Source organism: Cheilinus undulatus, linkage group 14 (assembly GCF_018320785.1).
Source record: "Cheilinus undulatus linkage group 14, ASM1832078v1, whole genome shotgun sequence".
In the NCBI taxonomy this organism is placed as follows: domain Eukaryota; kingdom Metazoa; phylum Chordata; class Actinopteri; order Labriformes; family Labridae; genus Cheilinus; species Cheilinus undulatus.
Window position 1 is genome coordinate 34837454 of NC_054878.1, and position 28000 is coordinate 34865453.

Consider the following 28000-nt stretch of genomic DNA (forward strand, 5'->3'; position numbering starts at 1 on the left):
GGACTGGATTCTTCAACAAGCGAGCAATTATAAACCAAATTCAGACAGTCTTAGAAACCAGTTAAATAATCTATTGCCAGATCATGATTTGCCGTAAGAATTTTCAACAGAAGTTGCCTAGTTCAGTTGATGAATTTAATGTCCTTATACTTAAAAAATAAAAATTGTGTTTCTCCTGGGTTTCTCTTTATGAAATTTATTTCCAATTTAGATGTACACATTAAATGCATGACTGAGATTAAACAATATACGTTAGCACTAAATTTTAGTGGGCACTAATTACCCAGAAATTTTATACTAATGAATGGTAATTATCTACTAAATTCTCAAGAATAAGATAATAAGTTGGCCTTGTCCCAAGTAATAGCTAAGTAATATTAAGACAGTATTAATCTAGCAATAATGTATTACTTATCAATTAATTTCTTGCAATATTGTGGCAATTCTCTGGTAGATCGGTGGCTTTTACCCTCAACCTAATATTAACCCTGACCTCCATAATAATGTGGCAATTACATGGTTAATAGGTGGTATTTTACCTTAAGCCCTTAAACCTATCCCTTGCAATATTGTGGCAATTCTCTGGTAATTAGTTAGTATTTTCACCTAACCCTAATCCCTAATCATTACCCTAAAAATCTTTTTTTTTTTGGGTAATGATTAAAATTAAAAATTAAAAGTAAAAATTATGATTAAAATTAAAGTAACTTTTAGGGTTAGAGTTATGGTTATGGGATTAGGTCCAGGATGAAATACCATCTATTTACTGGTGAACTGCCACAATATCACAAGGAATTACTTTTTAAGTAATACATTAGTTCTCCCTTAATACCCCATATCTCCGTTTTATTACTTTGTAGAATTTCAAATTATTGCAAGGTAATTACCACCCTATTCTTGATAAATAACTAGATAATTACTCTTATTACTAATTTACTGCAACAGATTTATTTACAGACACATTATGTTTGTGCTGACTGCATGTTATACAGGACTGAACTGTTAGGCAGGTCCAGGCTCTCTTAGTGCCCCTGTACTGTAAGTCATTTTAGTCTAAAAATAGATCTGCACCTACACCTCAGTGGTTACCCTTACTTATCATTTCCATTAAAAGCTTTATTATCAGAGCTATTGTTTAATTATCGAACCTTATGGCCATGTTCTTTGGACAAGTAGGCCAGTCCCTCCCCCTCATGGACATTTATGATCTGTAGCATTTATCATTAACAGTGATCATGGACAGGTATAACTGATAATCACATAGACTGCCAAACAGAGCAAGAGAGAGCAGAGGAGAAGAGAGGCTGCAAAACTGAAGAGAGTTGAAAAGATGATGCTTCAACGGCTGCTCCTGATCTTTGGGGTCACATGGACAACAGGTTCCTATTATTTAATAGTTTTAACAATGCTTCTGTTGGTTCTAGAGGTTGTTAAATCTGACTAGTGTAAAACTGATAAACACCACTGTAAACTCCAAGGGAGGAAATTAATATCATTAGTCATGCTGTAATTAAAAGCACCCAATGTTCGTTTGCATTGCTTAGAGCTCGATTTGATGATTTTGAATAATAACTGTTCTGCAAAGGAGAAATAGGCTATTTTTAGAAATATATGTTCTTTTGCACTGCAGCTTAAAGTCATAAAATTAAGGTTGAATTCAACTGTATTCTTACAGATCCTCTTTTCTGATTTAATAATGTGAAGTTATCCTTCCCAGTTAGTGCCTTTGCTACTCAAAGAATGTTTCACTTACTGTTGTACAACAAGAAAAAATGCTATAACACATGGCTGCTAGGTTTTAAAGCTGTAAATGAATTGGCACTGATTACCCATTATTATCTTTTACCTTTTATAATGTTGTTTAAACATGTGCTCTTGTTCTCAGTAATTGGACTGCCTTGCTCTCAGATGTTTCCCTCTCAGTTGCCTCCTTCAAATGGTGAGTAGGAAGATCACAATGTTTTTTACATTTAAATGTACATCTATAAGTCAGTCCGTCTCTACATTGTTGCCATGGATTGCAATAGTTACCTCACATAAAAAAAGTACAAATTTGGTTATATACTTTAAATTTCATGGAATTTCATGGATCATTTTGTATTAATGTATATATATACTTTTTATAAGCCTCAAATGATTCAATTATTGTGAAAACAAATTTGAGTGTTTTGGTCTTTCCTTTAGTCTTGCCACCTTCATTTAACTTTCCAAGCTGTATGTTGGTAAATTGATTAGCTCTGCTGCCTCACAGCAAGGGGGTTTATGGTTTGAATCCCCTGTTGATCGGGATCTTTTAGTTTGCATGCTCTCCCTGTTCCTACGTGGCTTCTCTCCAGGTGCTCTGGCTTCCTCCCACAGTCCAAAGACATGCTCATGAGGTTACCTGGTGACTCAAAATTGTCCGTAAGAGTGACTGTGAGTGTGACTGCCTGACTAGAAACCAGTCCAGCGTGTACCCTACTTCTCACCCAGAGACTATGGGGATCTGGCAGCTCAGACCCTCAGGGACCCCATATAAGACAAGCAGCATACATAATGGAAGCATGGTTAAAACTGACCGCTGTAATTACATTGCAGATTTACTGATTGTGTACCCTTTCTTTTGTTCTATGATGAACCTGGCATAAGCCGTCACTTTTGTCACCAGCATGTCATTTATTCTGACAACAATGGAAGAATAACAGGTCTTTCACAGCTGCTCTTGTACTGACAATCTCCAAAAAGGCACAGGGACAGCATAATGCAGATTGGCCAAAAAAAATAATGAGAATTATAATGGTAAATGTGTGTGATAACAACAGAAGCCTTATCAGTAATCAGTATCAGTAGACATGAACAGTCCTGCTGATATTTAAAGCTAATGTTTTGGCTATAAAAACCTGTCTATATCAGCTGCTGGCCATACAAACAAATAAGTCAGAAGCATTTTAGGCTGGACCAACAGACTTCTTTAGCTGAAGTCTCTTTGTTTATCATCGTTCCTTACACTTTAGTCTTTTTCAAGGACTAACATTTGTTGATTTGTTCATCCTCAGACTTTAAATCATGCGTTTCAAGGACTGAATTTTTAGGACTGACAACATTTGATTATCAGTATCAATATCTGTATGGGCTAAAATGAATTTGTAAATATCAGCATACCAGATATCGGCAGAAATCCAAATCCCTAATTATGAGCCATGTTTATGCAATCAAAGTGATGGATAAGTGCAAGACTCATGAACACTACTATGTAGACAGACTTTAATACGATATATAATTGATTATATGATTTTGTGTTTTGGAGATTGAAGATGTCCTGTAGTCCACAGAGAAGTTAAATCAATAGACTAAATTGAACATTTTAAACACAAAACAGAAGTAATATTTCTGAACTGTTTTGTAATAAAAAAAAAAATCACAGTCTTGCAGTACTACTTTTGCAAATGCCTGAACTTCTTGAGTAACTGATAATCATCCATTCAATCTAACGACCCTGCCAATAAGTAAACAGCAGAGTGAGTTATCCTGTATCCAAGCACTGATATTCCATTTGAATGACTATTTCTTTCTCTGAAGTTGACAGCATCAGGCCTGCAGATGTTGCTGTGCTTTCCTCCATTGGACTTCACATGCACAGGTGAGCAAAGGTTTGCTTCAGGTATACACTAACGTTTTCAGCACAGATGACTGAAATCTGACAGTGTAGCACATAATGGCATTCTTCTCTGTGACTTTTCTGCAGCACCGAGCTCTCCACTGTATTATCAAAACTCATAGGTATGTTTGATTTTGTTACTTTGTGCCTTTTTTTCTTTAGATTGTTTTTAAATGCCATCCCAGGCTGCCTCACTTACATATCATCACTATTATTCTAAATCAAAACTGAACGTTCACTAAAAATGCTACAAGTTTCTATAACACTACTGTGTGCTATCTCTACTACACTGATATCTACATTGACTGAGATTATTTGAAACAATGGACCCCAATATACCGGTCACACAAAAGGCCTGTGCGCTGTTATCTTTCTGTTAAACAAGTTACACAAAAAGCAGGAAGGTTGAAACAAGTCATCAAATGATTTCCCCTGATATAACTGTCAACAAAAGGCTTTTCAGACCTGTTAAAACAAGTCAGGTTTTTGCCAGCTAACAGTGAAATCAATTCTAAGTTATCTATGCTGTGTTAACACTAATGCATTTAGATAAAAAAGCAGCTCTGGTTCTTTAGATTAATCTTGTTTCATTTTTTCCTCCTTCAGAGCTGCTATCTTTGTTTAACCCAGCCTTGATCAGCCCTCTGTTAGAACAAACAAACCTGTACAGCTCTCAGTTTGTTCAGCACAGGTATGAATACACACATGTAGAAATAAGACCCTTATTTTGTGGTTTAAAGTTTTCTTAACTTGTTCCCTTTGGTTTGCAGCTCTCTTGTAGAGCAGGCAAAGGAAGTGTCACTTTACCTCCAAAACCATCAGGTAGGAGTTTCAAAGAAGAACGTGAGTCCTCTTTGGTTATCAGTTACTTTTACATGCAAGTTTATCTGTAATCAAATGCATAACTGCAGCTAAATTCCTCTTTGAGTTGCGAGAAGATAGTGCCATTTGTTCATCATGTCCCATTGCTACATTATAAGATTGAAAAGCAAATGCATGTGTACAAGCAGCATTTTATCATAGTCAGAGTGGTTTCAGATGTTACTACTTCAGAATACAAAAACCCTCAATTACTTGAGGGTAAGATAAAACTGTAACTGCAAGGATTCAACAGTGAGACTTGACTGAGAAAGAGGGTTAAACATACTACAAACAAATACCTCTTTTTGTATCTTCAGCTGTATAAAACAGATGTTTTTCCCCTGTAGGTGACTGATGATAAAGACTGGAAGCTGCTCCTTCTCTTTGTTCAGGTGGATCAGCTCTGTGCCTGTGATCACCAACAGGTACAAAGAATCAATGACAAGAAAAGATATATGAAGCATTTAGAGAGTTAAAACTATAGAGTGAATCACATCTTCTCTGTTTTTTTTAAGTCTCATGAATCAAATAAAAAGTAGTGGACCATGATTTGAGTCCAAGTTTTTTAATGCATATCAATTAACAAACTTTCCTTTAAACATTTAAGTGTCTTGGTTTGTTATATTTAATTTACAGTCCAGTCATATGCATATGTTTTAGGCATGTAAGGTATTAAGGATTCATCACAGGGCCCAATGTGCCACAACCCAGAGGGCAGAGGACATCCAAATTCAATTCAACACATGCATGTTGCTTGGCAGTCAAGGTCAAGCTCAACTGCATCTCTTTAGTTCAGGCCTTTTCATCCCTGGTAATACCCCCATAGATTGCTGGCATTTTTTAGGCCCTAGGGGCATCCATAGTACGACAAGGTTCTCATGGTAACCCTATGACCTGCCTGGACGGTACCCTAGGCTGTGCTTAATGGCCACATCCACTCCTTACTCTGCTCTAGAGGTGCTGACTTGGTTATGTTTTAAGCAGAATATTTTCCCATGCACCTGGCAATATACAAGGACATCCAGAGCATGATGGGGGTTGTGTCAATCCTCCTTCTCATCTGATGGTGCTGTCAGACTATGCCTTACTTAATCCTCAATTTTTGGCCCAAACATACCTAAAAGTTCTGCACAGTACTGCACTCCTTCAGAGGGTTTAAAAAATGATAAAATAATCTGAACAACTGTGCACATAACAAATTATTTCAGAAACTAATTTACAGACGCTCTCCTCTAGCATAGGATCCTCTACAACAAACAAAACTCATTCTCAAAGTTCTCATAGAGTTTGTTTTTATGTGCAGGTTCACTCTGTTATTAGAGGTGTGGTTAACGACGTGGATGATGCTCTGCAGCTGCTGCACACTCAGGTATATTTCATTTTATATATTGTATCCGAATATTTAAAAGCCACTGATGTGTTTGCAGTATTTACATGTGTCCATGTTTGGTTTCATTTCAATATGCAACAGCTAAAGAGGACTATTGTCAGTGTTGCCTTGTGGGATGGAGAACATGACAGTTTTAACAAGTGAGTCCATAAATTAAACATACTTGTTAGTGATATATATTGCAGCATGTGTAATGTAAGTGATAGGTACTTCAGGATTTTATGTTTTTGAGCTTGTGATGTTTACATTTGCTGCCTGTATAGTTCTTTCTATATTTATTTAGACAGGTTTTCTAACTAAAGATCACAATCCTGATTTTTTTTGGGAGAGATATGAGAATAAGAAGCATTCCAAGTCAAAACACCATGCAATACCATGCAGCTGATAAAAACATCACATATGAAGCCAAACATCTGACAATAGGTGAAAAAGTAACAAACAAATCAAAGCATGAAGCTTTAAGAAACATTATAACAGAGTTTTTTTCGGAATTTTATGTTGATAGTGAAGTTTTCTTCTAACGCTTAACATATATACACTGAGTTTTAAAAAATAAATGTTTTCTACTGACAGGGTGTGTCCATGCATGGAGGCAAAAAGTGATGGAGAAGTCAGACTGCAGAAGGCCCTGCTGAGTCACGCTCTGCAGGTTTGTCCTTTATTTTCATTCAATTATATATCCGATGCAATTGTTGTTTTTAGTTTTAGTGAAATGTTAATATTTAGTCTCAACTTCAGGAGTCCTTGGATGACCTCCTGGTGAAGAAGCACTGGTTCACTGATGGAGAAGACTTCACTGTGATTCTGCAGGACACGCCATTCATCCCAGACATTTCATCTGTTACTGTGAGTCACAGACGAGACGCTACCACTCAACTCTGCCAGCTTTGATTCTCTTTCACTGTTACTTCTCTAATCCTCATTGGTACTGAAGCCGGGGACTGTGGTTTTATTGTTTTTCACAATTAACTTCAGAGCCAGTAGTTAGTAGTTTGCCAGTAGTTAGGCTGCTCCCCATGGGTGACGGCTTTGTACAGTAGAAGGCCTGGGTTCAAGTCTGACCTGTGGCTTCTTTTCAGCATGTCAGTCACTACTCTCTCATCCCTGTTTACAACTTTCCACTGTCATCTTCTATAATAAAGACATAAAAAGCCTGAAATTGAATAATAAGTCAAAATTGTTTTTACAAATAGCTGTTCTGTTCTAATAACCAATCAGCTGTAACAGGGGAGTATCCTACCATCCCATCTTTTGATTTTAAGGGGCAAACTTTTCTTATGAAGTTACGTGAGGAGAAAGAAAGACACAAGCATCGCAGGTTTAATAAACAGTCTGCTCTGCTAAGACCTCTGCATACTGAAGGTCAACCTGAAATGTGAGCTGACCTGAGAGGATGAAACAGAAATGACAAAAAAATCACAACATGGAGAGTCTATCATTATGGAGAACCTACAGTTCCATAAAAGAGAAACATATAACAATAATAAATCCCTGTTCATTCAGGGTTACAGCAACAACAGTGTCAAACAACCCAAATAAGATTACACTGAGCCTCAACTGTATTCATAAAGAAAATATGGCTTAATGGGTGAGAGGGGTCTGGCTGCAATCTGTACATCTCTGATGGTCCCTCTTGCAGACCATTTGTTTGGCGCGCCATTGGTGTCAGAACAGAAATACACTATACATTTTAGAGTTACAGTAAGGGTTAGGATACCAAACATTGAAAGTTAAAAACCTGACCTGTATAACCTAATTAACCTAACAGTCTGCTTAAAGGAAAAAAACATGTCCTCCATAAAAACATCTGAACCCAACAAACATGCTGGGTACCTCTGTAAGCTGCTTAAGGCACCTAGCTACGTAGTGAACGTAGCTATGTAGCTAACATGGCTAAAGCTATGCTTACAAAGCAGCTATGTGAGCTACATACCAACTTTATCTACATAGACACATTAGCTTAAGCTAAGTTTGCAAAAGTTCAAATTGCTAAAGCTAATTTAGCAGCATAAGCTTATGATAAAAATATTCAACATGTAGCTTTGTTAGCTTTAGGTAAAGCTAACAAAGCTACACCAAGCCGTCGTGAGTCTATCTACTTTTAAAATGGGGCATATGTTTTAATCCTGGATTAGACCCCTGACCTCTTTCTCTGTTTCATCTATGAAATGTTGCTTATATACAGTAATGTTAGCAATGTGGTTATTTCAAGAATGCAAGTGCCAGACTTTGTTTATGAATAAAATTTTACAAAATCTAACACTTGAAACACATTGTAAAGGCAAATTATGGAGCTTCCATTCTGCCAAAGAAAGCATCTCAAATGAAATGTCTGTGAAAGTAGCTGTCAGAGATGTACGATTTTCAGCCAGATTGTCTCGTAATGGTTAGATTGTGCCCCATGCACATGGGCGGCTTGGGTTCAAGTTCAGCTTGGTGGCCCCTTTCCCACATGCTACTACCCACTCGCTACTCTTTTTCCAACTTTCCACTGTCCTTCTCCCTAAATAAAAGAACAAAAGCTAAAAAAGCACATCTTAAAAAAATAAATAAATAAATAAAAGAAAACATAAAGAGAGAATTGAAGCTGGGCTACAACCAACCATTGTTTTAATTATTGAATTATTCCATATAATAATATATAAATAACTACAATAACTGATTAGGGATTTTTTGTCCTACCTCTCTCACTACTTCAAAACACATACACCACAGATTATACTGATGACAGTAATCTGCTGATCTGCTTTGAATGAAGGACTTTCACTGATAGTGACACACTATCTCACTGTACTAATGTTTTTATTGCTACATGTGGTAAACATTTTATAACAGAAGAGAATCAGATTTAGCCTTACAGTTTTTCATACATCTATAAAGGGAAGTTTTAGCCTTCAAAGGTTATTGCTATGATGATAATTGACAAACCTTTGTCACCCACTGCTTGGTAAGGTTATCATTAGCTCATTAATGCTTGTTGCTGTGTGGGTCCTCATTCACTGACACACACACACACACACACACACAAACTGATGCCCCTCTTGCCCTGTGCCTGCAGCACACAGACATCTCTTCCATGCTTGAGTTTTTACAGGTATACAAGACACACAATGGAGGAAATAGCATGGATTTTGAATTTGCAACAGACCACCGCTATCATTTTTATCCAGTCATCAGAGTTTTAACTGCAAAGATCCAGTTTTAGGTTGTTAATGTCTTGTTTTTACCATGAAAAACCAGTCATTGCTGAAAATTTCTCGTCACGATCTGTGTTGATTAATTGATTTATTAGCATCAAAATAATTAGTAGGCCAAATTAAGTTTATAAACTGTCTACATGTGGTATAGACAGCTCTTTGCCATGGCAAGTGGTGTGATAATGGCACAGCACAATAAATTAACACTTTTGGGGATCCATATTCTTGATTTTATCAACTGAATTATTATCATTATTAACTGAATCATTGTTCCAACTGAATTAGTTGCAGCCCTACTACTCTCTTTGTCTCAGAGAAAAAATTTAAATTACAAAAAAACTCAAATTTAATGCTAATTACACAAAAATGTGTAAGGCAGAATAAGTGACTGCATAAATCCCCCCACCCCCCTCTTAAAGTGACTGACTTAATTCAATAGAGGTCTAGCCAATGGGTGCTAGTAGTCTCACAATTAGTGAAACTGAAATCACCTGAGTGCAGTGAAAGTGTTCCAGTTAATCAGTATTCCTGGCTACCATTTCACCAAAAGAACATCTAAGCAACTCAGGGAAGTTTTTGAAAAGTATGTCAGGGGATGGTTGCAAAAAATTTCAAGGCACAGAACATCCCCTGATATTCAGTTAAATCCATTATCAAGAAGTGAAGGAATATGGCATGGTAAAACTGCCTAGATCAGGCTGTCTTACCAAACTGAGCAACTGTGCAAAAAATAGACTAGTGAAAGAGGCCACCAAGACACTATGACTATTCTGAAGGAGTTCCAAGCTTCAGCAGCTGAGATGGGAGCTACTCTGCATACAATAACTGTTGCCCGGGTTCTTCACCGGTCAAGGATTTATGGTAGCATGGCGAAGAGAAAACCACTTTTCATGAAAACTCATTTTAAATCTTAAACAGAGTGTTCACCTAAAGGCATGTGGGAGACTCTGTGGTCAAGTGGTTTATTCAATTGGCATTATTTAGTAGAATCTAATTCCTACTGCATTATGTTTGATTGCAATAAATTTGGCTTAGTATGATTTGAGTTGGACCAGCATGTAAATATGCAGTTTCGGTTAGACTGACACAAGAATTTGACTTAAACAGACTACATGTAAACACATTGAGTAACTAGAATCAGACACTTGGATGACAGAGCAGGGAATGAAACGAGAAAGTGCCAAGAGCTGGAAATGAACTTAGGCCGTGTGCCCTCATTAGCTTCATTTTAGCCACAGAAATTCTCGTTTGACTCTGGTAACAGCAGAGACCAAGAAGTGTACTGGTACTTCATTCATACAACATAAGTGCAACGTTCTCTTTGATCATGTTGCCTAAAATCCAGACATATCTAAAAGATAAGAAAAAAAGGAATATATAAGACAGAAAAGGGGTTATCTTCAGATATTGTTCTTGTGTTTGTGACGTTAATACGTAGTTAAAGGTTCTTGTTATCTTACTGCTGATGAACTCCCTGTGTCTCACTAACAGTATGATATTGTTGATATAATTTTATTTAACAGAGTGGAAAGCCTCTCTCTGCGTCACAGGCATCACAACAAACTGATAAACTGTTGGTCCAGATGTGGACAAACCTGGTAAGGAGAAATCTCTAACACTTCTATATTCATGCAAACGAAGAACACATACAGAGCTGTTTTTCTCTGTGTGGCAAACATGGAAACAAAGAGTTTTCTGTCTTTCAGCTGCAGCCCACAAGTGACCAACATAGCATGGATGACAATGGAAAGATCATTGCATTGCCGTGCCCAACTGAGGTGAGAAACTGTGCTAAAACATACAAACATACAGTGAGAGCAGCTTGAAACAACACAAAACGTTAAATAGATCCCAGCTTTCATTTTCATATTCTAAACTTCCTCTCAACATCTCAGCGCCTGTTTTCTCTGTTCCTCCTACTCTTTCTTGCTATCTTCCTCCCTCCCTAGGGCCGACCCTTCCTTAGGACGGAGGGAAACTCTCCCTCATATCACCACAGCGATGCCTCTCTTCTTGTTGATCCAGTGAGTATTGTCTGCTGCTGAGCTGAATGGAGGTGGTTGTAGTGTTTTACCTCTCCTGCTTAGTTCTCACTGTGGATGTGCTCTGTGTGTGCGCTCAGTTTACAGGCACAGAGATGCCCTGTGAGGACTTCGGTCCCTCGCCTTCCATACCCAAAACAGGTACGATGGTGTACACTGACATGTTTGCTTTCAATCAGGTAATTGGGCGACAGTAAGTAGAAGGAAATTGACAAATAATGCATTTCTGGGACTTACATGCACAGGTGCACAGCAGCTCTTATTAAAAATATACATTTAGTGTTAATTTTCATGCATAGGTTTTTGTAGAAGATCAAAATAGTTATATTGACTGGTAAGATTTTGTCTATTTTTCTCTTTTATTTAAAATACTGATATACCAGAAAATGTACAAATTTACATGATATTTTGAAAATGTAGTTATAGGTATTTATTGCTCATTTAATGACTGTTTCTCTCTCCATCAGTTCAATACTTTTAAACCACGTTTTACAGTTACTTTGTTAACTTTGTAACATCTTAATAATCATGATTTTTATAGATATATAGTACTGTTGTAAAGCCTCTCTAAAGTCCTGTCAGTTTAATCATGTTATGTGTTCACTTTATTTCACAGTCCATGAACTCCGACCAGGTGATATTAATGTGGTGGCTGCTGTGGGAGATTCTCTAACAGTGAGTAATTTTATTCATATTAATGGAAAGCCAAGGGGAGGGTTATGATGTCTAAAAGGTCTTCCACATGTACTAATATATTGTACAATGGCATTGTTCATAAAATACTGCATTTATTGGCTGTAAGAGGAAATATCGGATATTCTGAGACAGAGGACCTATCACTGAAATTTATACCTACTCTAATATAGGGCTGGGCAATTAATCACCAATTAGATTAAATCACAATATGGTCTGCAGCAATTTACAAATCACACAAGTGCAATATTTTTTTCTACTTAAAATGTGTCAAAATACAAGTTTAATAAATCTATTTGTGGCAGCAGCAGAGAATTTATGCACATCATATTTTTAAACTGGTTTTCCTTTTGTGTTTTATGCATGCTTTCCTTAATCAAAATGAGTGACATAGAAATGACAATGCCCTTCAATAAAGCAATGACATCACATTTGCAATATGAGCAAAAATAATTAGTTTAATCTAACTAAAACTGATGAAGCTTAGTGTTAGTCACAGAAGTCATACCCCAAGCTGCGATCAGCAGAAAGCCAGCTTCAACTCCCCCACCCCAGCCGCCTCCTTTATAGCATAAAGCTTGTTGCAGCCTCATATTCAGATCCATGCTGCTTTGGACTGATTGCTTCTGAAATCATTTAATTTTTTTCAATTCACATTGTCATAAATGTGTCTATCCATATGAGGTTTCTAGCAATGCATTCAGTAAAAAGTCAAAGCATGCTGCTTGACTTGCCAAGGGAGAATCTTTTGAGCAGAGCCTTCTCTGACAAGAAAATCGATTAAATGTATGAGTGTTCCTGACTGAATCTAGGTTGTAATATAGAGCGACAAAATTATTTAACTATAAATCTAAATCAATGAACAAATTAGAAAAAAAAATGATTAAAGAATAAATTAATAAAAGTACAAAATACTAAAAAAGAAACAGAACAACAGATACAAATACAGCGACACATTTATATAAGGAAAAAGAAGAACTAACATATTTTTAATATAAAAGGGGAACAATTTTACCAGCTTGTCCCTCTTTTTATATGTGTATAAATTATTGTTCATTATTATTCATCTCTTCAGATTGGTAAATCTAAAATTCTGTAATAATTTATGACAAATCACATCATTGATGCATTCTGACACTAAGCAGCATATTTTAAACATAACAGCTGATAAAGACACAAATGTAACTTCAGCTGGTTATTAGTACAACCAAAGAGAGATCAGCAGGAACCAGAACTTGGACATTTCAGAAATATTACCCACAACTTAACAATAAGCTGTGTGTTTGTTTAAACATATGAAGAAGTGTTTAAACTGAGGATGTAGAAATGGAAGTAGGAACTTAGCAGAGAGGTGAAACTTTAAAAACAAAGTTACTGATGGAGTGAATAATATTGATGACTTCTGTTTTATCTCATCATGTTGCTGAAATACTGTGTTTTATTTTGTGTGTGTCAGGCAGGGAATGGTATACCCTCCAGCCCCAACAACATCCTGGATGTCCTGCAGCAGTACAGAGGACTGTCCTGGAGGTCAGTCAATACTTTTCAACATAATTATCAAACAATGTTCCAGAGCAGTTATTATATCAGGCTAGATTTGCTTTGTGTGTGTTTATCTTTTAGAGGAAGGATCATTTTTATCCCACTTAAATTCTGATTTTGTTTTTCCACAGTATTGGTGGAGACAAAAACCTCACAACTGTCACAACACTGCCCAGTGAGTCTTTTTGAATATTAATTTATGGTTTAGAACTCCTTTAACAATGTGTATTTCAATGATTGGCATTTTCACTCTGAGAGCTTATATACCCTTATGCTTATCTGCTATTACAGACATTTTGAAGTATTTTAACCAGAACGTGACAGGATACTCTCTTGGCAAGGGTCGACAGCACACTCCTCAAGCTTTCCTCAACCAGGCTGTGGCTGGAGCTAAGAGCAAGTAAGTTTACACCTAAATCCCTAAGTGCAGAGGATACTATTAAAATCAGGAAAACAGAAGCATGCGTCAAAGCTATTTTAAATAATCATTCAGGGAAATTGAGTAGTTCTTATTTTAAGACTGTATGATGTCACCTGGGAATAACATGTCTCCATCATCATTAAATACAACACCAAAAAAGACTGAAAAACTACACTGTTGTGAAATACTGGGTGTGAAGTTAAATTAACAGGAAAGGACAAAATATATGTTTGTTTGTTGGTTTTTTTTAGATATATTTTGGGCTTTTTATGCATTTATTTTAGAGGGAGGGCAGTAGATGGAAGACAGTTGCAAACAGGGATGAGAGAGTGGGGCAGAGAAGGAGCCAAAGGCTGGACTTGGACCTGGGCCATTGGGGTACATGGGGCAAGACCTTACAACTAGGCCATCTGCACCCCCAAAAACAACATGTACAGTCATGTACCAATGTGCCACAACCCGGGTTGTAAAGGGGGACAGCTTGGCCAAAGTCAAGCCCCATACGTCAACACAAGTGTGTCATTCAGTATCCAAAGTTAAGCTTGATGGCATCACTTTAGTTCAGGCCTGTTCACTCCTGGTAATATGCCCACAGATTGCTGGCAATTTTTAGGCCCTAGGGACACCCACAGTACTACAAAGGGGCTTGTGGCAACCCTACTACCCACCCGTACGGTACACCAGGCTGTGCTTGCTTGCCACATCTACCCTTTACTCTGCCCTTATGGTTTGGACTTTGTTATTTTTCAAGAAATTATTTCCCCATGCACCTGGCAATATGCAAGGACATCCACAGCATGGTGGGGGTTGTGTGAATCCTCCTTCTTACCCGATGGTGCCCTCAGGTGGGCTTAATCAGGCAACATCTACACCTGACCTCAGCCTTAATGTTTGGTCCAAACATGCTTAAAAAATCTGCACAGTACTGACACACGCTCAAAACATGCTGAATATTTTATGCATGTAAAAAAAAGAATATCCTCCAATTCTGAAGAATTACTTTGCATATGCAACTTTTGTTTGAACAAAGCTATTTTTAGACAGTTTTGACAAAACATATCTATAAATGTGTTTGTTGCAGTTTGAATAAAAGCTTAATGTTGACCAATGTCATGGTATATTTCACATTTTATGTTATTCATTATTTTGTTTGTTTTTTATTTTAGGGATGTACTGCCACAGGTGAAAGCCTTGGTGGCGCGGATGAAGAATGACTCTGTAAGTTTAGAAGTTTAAATTGTTTCTTTACATATCTTTTGTTTCAAAATCATCTCACACAAGTCATCAAGTTCAATCCACTTATGAAATAAAAAATGTGAGGAAATTTTGCAAAAACAGCATGCATGCCTAGCATTTGGTCCAAACTTCCAACAAACAAGATCTTATTTCCCATACTCAGCCATCCACTGCTTGCAAGAGAAAAACAAGAACTAAATACAGCTCATATTCCCTCGTTCTCATCTCTTGTGCAGAGAATCAATTTTGAATCAGACTGGAAGGTGATCACCTTTTTTATTGGTGGAAATGACATCTGCGACCACTGCTACAACTCTGTGAGTACTAATGTGAAAGTCATGTGAAGCCCTCTCTGCAGGGTTCAGATATTGTAAAACCTGAAACTGTTTTCCATTTCTTTACAGCTGCTCTACTCTGTGGATAATTATATCCGTAATGTTCAAATCAGCCTGGATTATTTACATAAAGAGGTATAATCAATAGCAACCTACTGCTAAGCTCTCTAATATCTACTGTTCTGATTTGGTATGCTTGTTTGAATCATCTTGGCTTGTCTCTGTCAGGTCCCCCGTGCTCTGGTGAATTTAATAGAGCCTCTCCATATTGTCCCTTTAAGAGAAATTCATACGGATGCCTCAGCTAAATGTCCAACTTGGCTGGTAAAGTAAGTATCACTTCTTTCCACAGCCTTTTCTAAAGCTTTCTGAAATATATATTAATTTGGAATAGTTTATGACAGCACAGAAAGTCGTCAAGGCTATCCTGTGACTCTAATGTCATTTATAATTATAAGCAGTGACATATTACCTTATTATCTGTCTTTGCTTTTATAGTATTTTGTGCCCTTGCGTTATCTTGCCAAAGGAAAACTCAGTTGCACTTCAAATGGTGGAGGACATCAACAGAGGCTATCAGGTAGGGAACAACAAAGAAGCAAACTAGGATCATTCAAGCACCAGTTCATCTTCAGACACTGACACCATCCCTTCCTTTCTTTAAGCAAGCAGTGTATGAGCTGGTGGAGTCTGGCCGATATGACACCCGCTCAGACTTTACTGTGGTCATCCAGCCTTTCTTCAAGGAAGTCTATGTTCCCAGACTGCCGGTCAGTAACTAAGCCCTGTTTATCTTTGTGAGTTTAGTCCATGAAATGCTTCCTTCAGTATAAAGCCACTGGTTTAGAAACAGATCCATATTTAAATGCCAAAAGCGTGTTTGGCTGAGCATAAAGGGGGAAACAATGAACAAGGTTAACCTTCTCTTCCTGTTTCAAGCATTTATGGCAGTATACTCTGCTGCTGACTGGAGCCTTACTACATACAAGAGTGGTATAAATAGCTCAGTCCCATTTCTAATTTTATCCCTACCCTTACCCATTGTTTTGAGTGCGCCTTCAGTGTTACAAGAGTAAAATGGGGAAATATTCCCCCATGTAATGGTACACCCCTTCAAGACCCTGATTTGTGTCAAAAGATGGAGCATTACTGGACATGTCCATTTTGCCATATTCAGCTGTGGCATTTGTAGATTTCTATCATTGCTCCACCAGCCATCTTGCCAATAATTTGCATGGCATTTTGGGAGATTTCTCATTACAACTGGATTGGAGTGTGTCTCTGGAAAAGCACCATTTCAAGGGCCATGCACCCCTATCTCTTCTTCCTACTCCTATTCCAACAAGAATAGAATAACTGGGACAACCTAGCCCCTAGACATGAATATGGAAACCCAAGGTTAGGCAGGGCTAAGTGGTAGGGCAAGGAAACTGTATTACCTTAGGCAAGGTGGCCCAGAGGAGGGGACAGGGGCTTTCTGGGGCCCAGCCAAATGAAGGGCCCTTGAAGGTCAGCAAAATCATAGTCCATTGTTGGTCCAAGTTAAGCTGTTAAACTATCTTTTATTTTTATGTTCTGAACGATAACTGCTCTTATCAAAGCAATAACTCATTTTAAACTTATCTATACTGTTGCATATAGATTTCTTCCTAATGTAAACCCCTTTTAATAACACAGATTTAAAATAAGTCTAAAGTGGCAAAAATGGGTTGAAGTGGCAAAAAAAGGCAGACAGGTTGGTAGAAAGGGGTTACAAATGGAAAAACTGGTTTTACTGTGACAATAATGGGCATAACAAATAATGGCATGTAGTTGAAATTGACAAAAAAGGGCACAAACATATTGTGAAAAAGGGATAATTAGTGGCTAAAATGGGTTAGCAGTAGCAAATAAGCAGGCAGAAATGGTGGTGTAAATGCTTTGAAAAGTGGTAAAATGGCTCAAAAGTGATAAAAAAGGCAGGGCCAGTGGGGAAAGGTGTTTCAAATAAGTGGAGGTAGTTTAATGGATCCTACAAGTAGCAAAAATGGGTTAAAAGTGGCAAAAATATGTTTAAAAGCAGTGAAAACAGGTGGGTGGGGGGTGATGACAAAGGGTTCAAATGTGGCAAAATAATTTGAACATCAACCTAAAAATAGCTTGACTTACTTTTGAGCTCTTCAGTGAAGCAACTGTGAGCCAGGACTCATGCTAGAACCAATGCTACTGATCCAACATTAATACTACCATTAAATCCTAACTGAGGGCCCATTCTCTGGGTCTGTGAAGGGTTCAGCCAATTCTGTGGGCAGGTCTGCCTTAAGTCATTAAAACATGGAACTAGTCCCTGACATTCAATGGTCAACTGAGCAAGAGCGTTACTCACCATGAACAAAATTTCAGTTGCAACAGTATTTCAAGGTTCAACATATTTTTCCCTCATGCAATCAGTTCTAAAGTTTAAAGGTCAGCATAAAAGCTATTTGAAAAACCCAGATTTTAGGAAGGACACATGCCACAATGACTGCAGCTGCTACAGTCTCCTTTTGTTTTCTCCTATTTTTCTGTAGTTGACATTATAATGTTGCTGGACTCCTTCTGAATTTAATCCTCTCTTTTATTGCTCTTCTTGAAAAATGTCTGTGGTTCCATAGGTTCTTGCATTCACCCTACCTTTCTTCACAGGATGGCCGTCCTGATCGCTCCTTCTTCAGTGCTGACTGCTTCCATCTCAGCCAGAAAGCCCAGACACTGATGGCTCGATCCCTCTGGAACAACATGGTAGGAAACAAACAAGCAGGTTTAGTTAAGGTAATAAAATTATGGACACCTTTACTGCCCACGTCACCCTTTGGTGTGGTTTTAATGCTAAGCAACTTCACATGGCAATCATTAATCCTCACTTTATCAACACAAGAAAAATAACGGCTATGACTTCAGTTGGTCGTTCACGTTTGGAATCTTTACCATCTAACATTATTTTTAAGACCGACAATTTATCTAAAAAGTTAGCTAACACCGTCCCCCACTGAAAAATCCCTCTCACCTAGGGGAAAAGATTTCGTGTCTTTGTTGAAGGTAGCACAAAACAGCCCAAAAGTAAATTTACAACCGTTAGCTTAACTGCGTTTGGCAAGAATGATGTATTAGAAACACATTAGCTGCAGACAACTAGCATTATGGGAACTAAGCTCAAAAGCAGCAACAAAAAAAGTACATTTTAGAAGATTGCAGCTGTGACTTTGAGGTATTTTGTTTCATTTTGAAGCGGGTAGGATGTAAGTCTCGTTTAGTATTTGACGCAAATAGCACAATATGGCGTCAACGCATATTCTCCAGTGGAAACCAACTGCCGGTGGAAGGAGACTCTTCAACGCAGTATGATTAAGGATAAGGTGTATTAGCTATCCTATCATTAAAACGTTTTGTAACGTCTTTTATATTTAGAGACGGCTACTGAATTAAATTAAGCCATCATTCTCTTCTTGTTTTCACAGCTTGAACCTCTGGGCAATAAAACTTCCAAGCAGGATTTTTCTTTTGAGGTTGAGCTTAAATGTCCAACCAAGGTAGGAAATAAATTCAAGAGAGAGAGGATTATGTAAATGCTGGTTAATGTATTTATTGTAATGTCGTTATTGCCACATTTGGTTTTACAGTGTGAAATTTTCTTTTTTTTTTTCATTTAAGACTACTTAAATCATATAGCCTGATGTTTCCATTGTCTTTAGACTTCACCTTACATTCGGACCTACAACAACAGTGATTACTCATATGGTGGTCCTGCTCCTACACCTGACCCTATCACAGTAAGAACATGATCTCTATTACAGTCTGAGGCTGAACAATGTCTTATAAAATGAAATTCCTAATGTTTTACATCTTGTCACCTGAATGAAGTTATAAAATAGAAAAATACATTTAAATTAGTCATGTAATTACTATATGTGAACAATGCATGTAAAAATTTGATTGTTAATAAACCCTTAAAAGTCAGTTAAAGAAAAATACCAATCTTTGTTTTCAGTTTTTTTTTTTATTTGATGCTCTTTTTTTCAATCAGAACACCAATTTATAGCATGAATTTATAGCCAGTGTTATCCAGAGACACATTTAGCATAATTACAGTGGCAAGGAAATATCAAAAGTAGCTACTCAGTACTCGTTACTTTGAGTACATTTTAAGTGACTTAATACATTTGGTGTGTAAAGGCCTTTACTTTTTACTTTTACCTTAGTGGATTTATAGACCAGTACTTTTACTTCTTCTCAAGTAAATTATACCAGAGTAACTGTACTTTTACTTGAGTACAATAGTCTGGTACTTTTTCCCTCTGCATTTTAATGACTGAATTACTTTAAGATTGTCAGCATGGCTCTGTTCTTTTCAGTTTCCGCTTTGTCTCTCCACAGAACTGGGGAAGTGACTTTACCTGTGTGGACCTCGCTCCATCTGACACTGCGCCAACTTCAGGTGAGATGTTAATTTGAGATTTAGGTTTCTCTTTTATACATAGATTGCTGAACCTGAAAAGGAGAAGAAACACTACTGGGCATCTCCTCTCCTTGGAAACCAGTGGTGATGAATACTGTGAGTGCAGAATAAACTGCAGCAGTTGTAATCTTTATCTTTGTCTCAACTGTCCACAAACAAAACAATCTTAAGGCACTATAAATACGTAACAATTCCACAGACTGTGACTACTGCTGTTTTTAGTATATCTAGATGATGATAGAATCAATCTCTTTTTTGTCTTTTCTTTGTAGTTCACAAGCTGAGACCAGCTGACATTAAGGTGGTGGCAGCCCTGGGAGACTCAATAACGGTCAGTGTCTTAACGCATCCACATTTTTGTCATTTTGTGAGTGAGCTGCAGAATGCTCATAAAAGATGTTTAGAAGAAAATTTCTTTAAACTTATTTAACCAGGGGGGCGTGCAGATGGTTGAGTGGTTTGAGGCACTACCCATGTACTGGGGCGGCCCATGTTGAATCCAGCCTGTGGCCCTTTGCCACATGTCTCTCCCCACTCTCCTCCCTGTTTCCGAGTCTATCCACTGTCCTTCCTCTATCCAATAAAGGCATGAAAGGGCCCAAAAATAAACCCTTAAAAATACTTATTTAACCAGAATGACTTATTTAGCAGAGTTACAAACATGAAACATAAAAACACCCTTACAAACACAGATCCACCAGTCAAAACATCTACAGCCTTCTGCATCTCCCTCCAACACCTTTAATCTACTTTTAATACAATTTAAAGATACCCATGCCTCAAGACATACATTTTCCGACAGGCTGCAGGAGCAGCATACCCAAAACTCCTAGCTTCCAGCACTTTTCACATGAATAAAATCACACAAGTATGAGGGAAGCAGGTTTAGTACAGCCTTATAAATAAGGATATGCCAGTGATGTTGTTTACAAGTAGCCAATGAAGGCTGAACAACTCGATCATACAGAACACAATTATGAGTTAAGTACTTAAGATTTGTTATAAACCTCAGAGTCCCATCGAAACAGCAAAAGAAAAACAAGACTTATGTCTGAAATAAAAGCCCAGACGCAACTTTAACTTCTATACAAGCTGCTCAATATGAAGTTTAAAAGTTAGAGAATCATCAGTCAGAAACCCATGAAAGACACAGAATCTTTTCACCCTGAGAGGTTTAATAGAAGGCAAATTCAGTGGCGTTTTCCTCGACTTCAGCACTGAAATGTTGTGATATATTTGTGCAGTTAGAAAATACTCTCAATCTTTAGCTGGTAGCTGCTTTTGGTTAAAATATGACTAAGATCAGTAGTTTTTAAAGTATATTGTTAGAAGAAGAGATTTTTTTTATTAACACATAAAGGATCAGAGCACAGACAGCCTTATAAAAAAGTTACATCACATGTTTATCCAAATGTTTGCTCTAATGAACATTGCAATAAAAATTATGCATTTATAATTACATAATAATTTACAATAAAATTGCACATATGTATGTTGAAGGGGAAAGGACAACTGCAGTTCAGCTCTAACTGTAAATCTGTTGGTATCAGCTACTTGGTGCCAATGAACTATGAACTGTCTAATCCATTTCTTATCAGACGGATAACAAATTGCACCACTGGTGATTACTTCTTTTATGTCGTGCTGTTTTGTCTTTGATGAAATATTTATCTTAGTCACAATGTTACTGTCCCCTCCAGCACTTTCACTTTATTTTTCTGTCTTCCCATGCGCCTCTTTTTGTTCTCTGTTCACAGGCAGGAACTGGCGCCAAAGCAAAGACTGTGTTTGACCTCAATAAGGAGTATAAAGGGGTTTCGTGGAGGTAGGACATGCCTGCGGCATTAACGAGGCTTACATCACTTCACGTTTAATGTTCCAGGCTGATATGTTTTGGCTTTTTCTCACAGCATTGGAGGAGATAAGACTCTGGAGACTGTCACAACACTACCAAGTGAGTTTGCTTGGCATAAAGTAGTTTGTCTGAGACACCGTATATCTCACAGGGATAACAATCGCTCCAACATAAAGCTGAGAATGTGTGTTTGTTATTCAAAGCAGAGTGCTCTCTTTTGATTTAGAGAACTCTCAGACAGTTCTAATTTTAATTGGGAGCCGTTTCCAAATGTTGTGTGCTACACAAAAAAAAAACACAGAAATAGATTATTTCTGAAGTGGTGAAGTGGATTTGGATAAGCATATTCACCCATATCCATATGAAATTAATTTTCTTTAAGGTCCATATATATCAAACACTGCAACAACTCAGATCCTATAACAGGCATTTGTCTAATTTATTGACAAAAATATGTCATCGCCCTTATGGTGTGTTTCCACCAGGCAGGCCTGCCCACAGAATTGGCTGGGCCCTTGAAAAACCCAGAGAAAGGGCACTCTCCAGTTTTCTATTATTCATGTCAGTGAATTCGAAAATATATTTGTACCACTTTTTTATGGCTTTCACCACTGTTTAAGCCAATTTTTGCCGCTTTTAAATCTTTTTTTTTCTTCGACTGTTTTGTCTCCGTTAAATTTTTTTGCCACTTTTTAACAGCTTTTCATCACCCTCCACATTTTTGCCACTTTTTAACCCATTCTTTTTACTTTATCAATTTTAACCCCTTTTAACTATTTTAGTTGGTCATTTCTGAAACTTTATGCCAGTTTTAACACATACTTTCTTCTTTTCACCCATTTTTTTGACTTATTACTGCCTTCTTTGCCTATTTTTGCCACTTTAAAACATTTTTTGCCACTTTCAACCAATTTTCACCATTTTTTTTGGTAAAATGATCCTTAGGAGATGTATGAGGACAACTTTGTATTAGCAAGACAAAAACAGTCTCAGATTTTCTCTCTCAAAATCCGCAGTATGGTCAAACCAGCATGTTCTGTGTTTGTCTATTATTACCACTGTCGCTTTGGAAAAGAAGAGTCTTTCAGCCAGTCAATGGACTGTAGTACCCTGGCAGAATAGTGTAAGCAGACACAAAGTAGGAAACGAACAAGCATCTACTCATGTTAGAGAAACCAGACTAGAATGATTCTAGAAGCAGAAGACATTTTTATATGATGCCCAACAGGAAACACCAGTTCAAAGCTACCATGTGGCAGAAGAAGAAACTTTCCACCTGAAACTCAGTCTTTTACTTTGTCTCTCAATAGACATCTTAAAGAAGTTCAACCCCGCCTTAAAGGGCTTCTCCAAAGGCACTGGCTCAAGACAGAAGGCTTTCAACATGGCTGTAGCTGGAGCTAAAACCTCGTACGCGGCATTTCCTTTTCAACTCTGTTGCTTTTAAACATCCCTTTGTCTTCTCCCTCACACCTGCTGTCTGTATTTGTTGTGTTACAGAGCGATCTCTGCACAAGCCCAAGCTCTCATCAAGGCCATGAAAGAACACAAGGTAAAACTGCAATCTAGTTTAAAAGAATTCATTGATTGTGCAAACCTCCTTCAGACTCATATTCTGCACGTTTACATCACAGGAGGTGAACTTTGAGAATGATTGGAAACTTGTGACCATATTAGTGGGAGGAAATGATCTTTGCAGTCACTGCATTGACCAAGTAAGTGTCCCTTTAAAGTCATATTTTCTGCACATATAACCCTGTTGTATATAACATAGAACTGAAGTAAACCATACATTTTCATCTCTGCAGAATAGTCTGTCACCTCAGAACTACAGCCACAACCTCATGCTCAGTTTGGACATGTTATACAACGAGGTAAGACGATATATACCTTTAAGTATGCATAGTATATCTGCTGTGCCTCAGAGTGCATTTGTGTTATTTCTGCCTCTTTACTCTGTTTTTGTTGATTTAGGTACCAAGGCTGTTGGTTAATGTTGTGGAGCTGTTCCAGATAGAAACACTGAAAACAGTTAAAAAGAACACACTTGGCTGTTCCCTCCTGCAGAGGTTTGTTTTTACCTGCTGTTGTACTCTGTTTCATAATCTTCCCATACAGTCATAAGTTTTAGGCATGTAAGGGGCAAAGGAGTTATCATGGGCCCAAAGTGCCACAACCTGGGGCTTGAGAGAGGGGGAAGGGTGGCCAGAGTGAAGCTTGACACACGTCTATACATTCATGTGTCACTCAGCAGCCAAGATCTAGCTCGACAGCATTTCTTTTGTCTGGGCCTTTTCACCCCTGTTGATACAACCAGAGACTGCAGGTGGTTTTCAGGCCCTTGGGGCATTCATAGTACAATCAAGGGCAACCCTGCTACCTGCTGGTACCCTAGGCTGTTTACTCAGCCCCTTCACCCCTTACTGAGAGAACCATATTGTTTATTTCATCTACATCTTCTTTCAAATTAATTTTCTGTTGACTAAAGTCTTTGTGCCCAGTCTGTGGTTTGAGATCAGCTTCTTTTGTGTCTTAGAAATAATAAATGAGAGTTTGCCTTCACAGGACCAGCTGTCCATGTGTCATTAACCCAGCTGAAAACTCACCTGAGGTTCAAGTGATAAGACGAATCAATCACGAGTACCAGGTATAACCTGTGAGCTACTCCAACCATGTAAACATGTTTTAACAAAGCATTTCTCTGTCATTCCTGTAATATTTCTCTCTTCCTCCCCAGGCCGAGATGCAGCAACTTATCTCTGGAGATAGATATGATGGAAAAGAAGACTTCGCTGTTGTCCTTCAACCCTTTTTACAAAACTCGTTCATCCCTCAAACTGGAGTAAGATACAAAGATATGCAGATGTATCCATGGAAGCATCCTCACTGAAATATCAAAGACATTTATTCAAAAAAATTTAACGTTTTCTTTAGGAGGGAGAGGCTGACACCAGTTTCTTCTCAGTGGACTGTTTCCACATCAGTGAGCGAGCTCACGCAGAGATGGCCATCGCTCTGTGGAACAATATGGTGAGCCTGAAGCAGGAATGGACCAAATTAAAGCATGCTGAGATGGTGTAACCAAGTGTTCTTAGGTTTTTACATAATACCTTTCTATCCAAACAGTTGGAGCCTGTGGGCAGAAAGCAGGCCTACAACAACTTCACATATGACCGCTCCAAGATCCATTGTCCCTCTGAGGTAAGTGTGGAGAACAATCAAACTGCTTTTAGCTCATGTTTAACATCAAACAAGATGTCATCATTTGTTAACCTACAGTGCCTATGGGAAGTATCTACCCCCCTTGGATGTTTTACCCTTCTATTGATTTTTTTTTTTTTTTAATCAATCATGGTCAAGATAATTTGGCTCTTTTGACAAATAAAATATAAATAAAAGGCTCTTTAATGTCAGAGTGAACACATATTTCTACAAATTAATGTAAATTGAATAAAAAATATTTAAGGTAGAATGAGTGACTGCATAAATATATACTCCTTCAAGTCAGTATTTAATAGATGCTGCTTTGGCTATAATCACAGCACTGGATTTGTGTAGATAGATCTCAATCAGACTGGCAAATCTGGACACTGCAATTTTACTCCATTCTTCTTTGCAAAAATGTTCAAGTTCTGTCAGGTTGCACGGGGATCAGGCATGAACAGCCCTTTTCAATTACAGCCACAAAGCTTTATTAGATTGAGGTCTGGGCTTTGACTCTGCTACTACAGAACATACACCTTTTTGTCTTTAAACCATTTCTGTGTCTGGTTCTCTTGCAGACTGAATAAGACTGTCCTCCAAGATTTTTCTCTATTTGCCACATTCATTTTACCCTCTACCTTTACAAGCCTTCGCAGGCTTGCTGCTGAGAAGCATACCCACAACATGATCTCGCCACCACTGTGTTTCACAGTGGGGATGGTGTGTTTGTGGTAATGTTCAGTGTTTGGTGTCCACCAAACAGAGGGCCTTGTCTGATGGCAAAAAAAAGCACTATTTTGGTCTCATCAGACCAAAGAACTTTCTTCCACTTGACCATGGAGTCTCCCACGTGCCTTTTTGCAAACTCTAGTCGAGATATGATGAGTTTTCTTCAACTGTCTTTCTCTTTGACACTTTCCCATAAAGGTTTGACTGGTGAAGAACCTGGGGAACAGCTGCTGAAGCTTGTAACTCCTTCAGAGTAGTCATAGGTGTCTTGGTGGCCTCTGTCACTGGTCTCCTTGTACGGTCACTTAGTTTGTGAGGATGGCCTGATCTAGGCAGTTTTACACATGTGCAATATTCCTTCCATTTCTTGATGGATTAAACTGGACTCTGGGGGATGGCAGTGCCTCTGAATTTTTTTTGTATCCATCCCCTGAATTAAACTTTTCAATAACCTTTTCTCTGAGTTGCTTGGTGTGTCCCTTTCTTCTTTATGATGTAATGGTAGCCAGGAATACTTATTAAGCAGTGACTGGACCTTCCAGACACAGGTGTCTTTGTACTACAATCACTTGAGACACATTCACTGCACTCAGGTGATCCTCATTTCACTAACTGTGACGCTACTAGCACCAATAGGCTGGAACTCTGTTGAATAGGTCAGTCACTTTACGGGGGTTAAATATATATGCAGTCACTTCTTTTACCTTAAATATTTCTGTTTAATTAATCAATGAAAAAGTAAAACATCCAAGGGGATGAATACTTTTTATAGGCACTGAAAGTTAAAGTAGTCTTTTCTGTTATTTAATTATAAAATGTTTTTTTATTATAATGACTTTTTTCAGCCCAAACTATGATATCATCCTTAATACATTTTTAAAGCATCTGTAAAGTGTTCAAGCTAGTTATGAAACAGACAGCACGTATCACGGATTCCCTTGTATCACCTACAAATAACAACAAGATCATCAGCATAAAGTTTGGAAATTTGTATACAGACGTTTTTAATGTCTCAAACTTCTGCCACCTAGCCTGCAGTCATTTCATAAGAAATATTTGACTTTTAAAAGACAACCAGATGAGATGATCTCAATCTTTTTTTTTTCCTTTTTTTTTGGGGGGGGGTATCTAAATAGTATATTTAGCTAACAAAACACTTAATTCTTTCTAAATAGTGTATATTTTTCTCTTTTTTTTGTCTGTTTGTTGGTGAAATGTGGGAAAATTGCGTGACGGTTTGAAACGGAGCAAAGCAAAACCAAACCAAGGCTTACTGAAAACTTTGATCCTACTTTTTTAACAACATAGATTTTTTTAAAGTTTTTTTTGGTCATGTTTTAGGAGACCCAGTGCTTTGGAAAAATGAGAGAAAAAGTTGGGAATTAAAAGGGACATAATTCAGCTTAAATTTTGAAAAAAAGAACAATTTTTGATGTAAAAAGGCCCATAGGAAAAGAGTGATGGTGCTGAAAGAAACAGGATCAAATAATGTGTTATAATAATAGCCAAGGTTTTAAAACGCATTGGAGTAACATATACTTGAGGTTTCAGCCAGTGTAATTTGAGATACTTTTTATGTTTTGAAATATCTGCTCTGTTTTTATTTCCTTCAGGCTAACCCCTTCATCTTCACTAAAGTCAACAGCCTACCAAGTCCACCAGTGACCCTCACCACCACCTCTGGTCCCTTTACCATCATGTCCAGCCCTGCAACAACCATCCCTGCGCCCGTGTGCTCCCTCTCTTTACCTGTGTGGGTGCCAGTGATAACAGGCATTCTCTGCTCACTGGCTGGCATTTTTGTTGCCTGGGTTTTCCTCTCAAGATGTAACAAGCAGAAAAACAAAATGGAGAAAGCAGTGGAACTTAAAGGAACGGGCTTTTAAAGCAGTTGTTCCTACCAGGCTGTCTATTATAGAGAGGATATTTAAGCCTTAGAACTTTATCACAAAATGTGTTACCACTGGAGGGCAGACTTTATAGAATAAATACATGTAGGAAACATGACAGCCATCTGGCCAACTGTTGGATATTTTTCCAGTCTTGACAAATTACTCTGGGTCTCTTTAACTTCTTAAAACACTGTTGCTTGTTTTTTGGAACAGCTGATTTGATTTTGGACTTGCATTTTCAGTTTGTGAAACCAAACTTGCCTAAAAATTTGAAAGTATAAGACAGTGAACCCAAGTAAAGCAATAGAGGCTGTACACAGACAGACTGGGTGTACATTTTTGATTGAAGCTGCTGTATAAGCCAGACGTTCATGTTGTAGTAAATATTATGGTTAGATTTAAAAGTACGTCTTAATGGCAAATATGTGTTAAATTTGTTTATTGCTTTATAAAAATGTTTAATGTTTTCCATATGGACTCCTCTGACCTTGC

General features: G+C 37.7%; 2 protein-coding genes across 5 annotated transcripts in view; one reads left to right on the forward strand and one right to left on the reverse strand.

Moving 5' to 3' along the window:
* Positions 1 to 18680, reverse strand: part of LOC121520966 (protein yippee-like 5) — a 29362-nt gene extending 10682 nt beyond the window's left edge. Inside the window, exons 1-3 of one of the 4 annotated variants that reach the window (XM_041804607.1) lie at positions 18551 to 18679; positions 18007 to 18101; positions 4798 to 4907 (exon numbers count right to left, since the gene is read on the reverse strand). The gene's annotated coding sequence lies outside the window, so the exon portion shown is untranslated. Of the gene's footprint in view, positions 1 to 4797; positions 4908 to 18006; positions 18102 to 18379 lie in introns of all 4 variants that reach the window. The other 3 variants (XM_041804604.1, XM_041804610.1, XM_041804606.1) reach the window with 3 other exon arrangements.
* On the forward strand, positions 1236 to 28000 carry LOC121521159 (phospholipase B1, membrane-associated-like). The gene is made up of 42 exons (XM_041804913.1): positions 1236 to 1243; positions 1886 to 1939; positions 2337 to 2403; positions 3559 to 3619; positions 4244 to 4328; positions 4408 to 4480; positions 4846 to 4923; positions 5802 to 5867; positions 5970 to 6028; positions 6462 to 6537; positions 6627 to 6734; positions 10609 to 10683; positions 10792 to 10863; positions 11035 to 11109; positions 11208 to 11268; positions 11744 to 11802; positions 13277 to 13350; positions 13494 to 13537; positions 13654 to 13762; positions 14950 to 15001; positions 15256 to 15336; positions 15424 to 15489; positions 15583 to 15683; positions 15853 to 15934; positions 16020 to 16124; positions 18019 to 18114; positions 18831 to 18902; positions 19065 to 19142; positions 19747 to 19807; positions 20101 to 20159; positions 21586 to 21653; positions 21739 to 21782; positions 22994 to 23093; positions 23184 to 23235; positions 23318 to 23398; positions 23492 to 23557; positions 23658 to 23752; positions 24249 to 24330; positions 24421 to 24525; positions 24618 to 24713; positions 24810 to 24884; positions 27230 to 28000. The coding sequence occupies exons 1-42, from the start codon at positions 1236 to 1238 to the stop codon at positions 27500 to 27502; spliced, it is 3294 nt and encodes a 1097-aa protein (XP_041660847.1). The 3' UTR covers positions 27503 to 28000.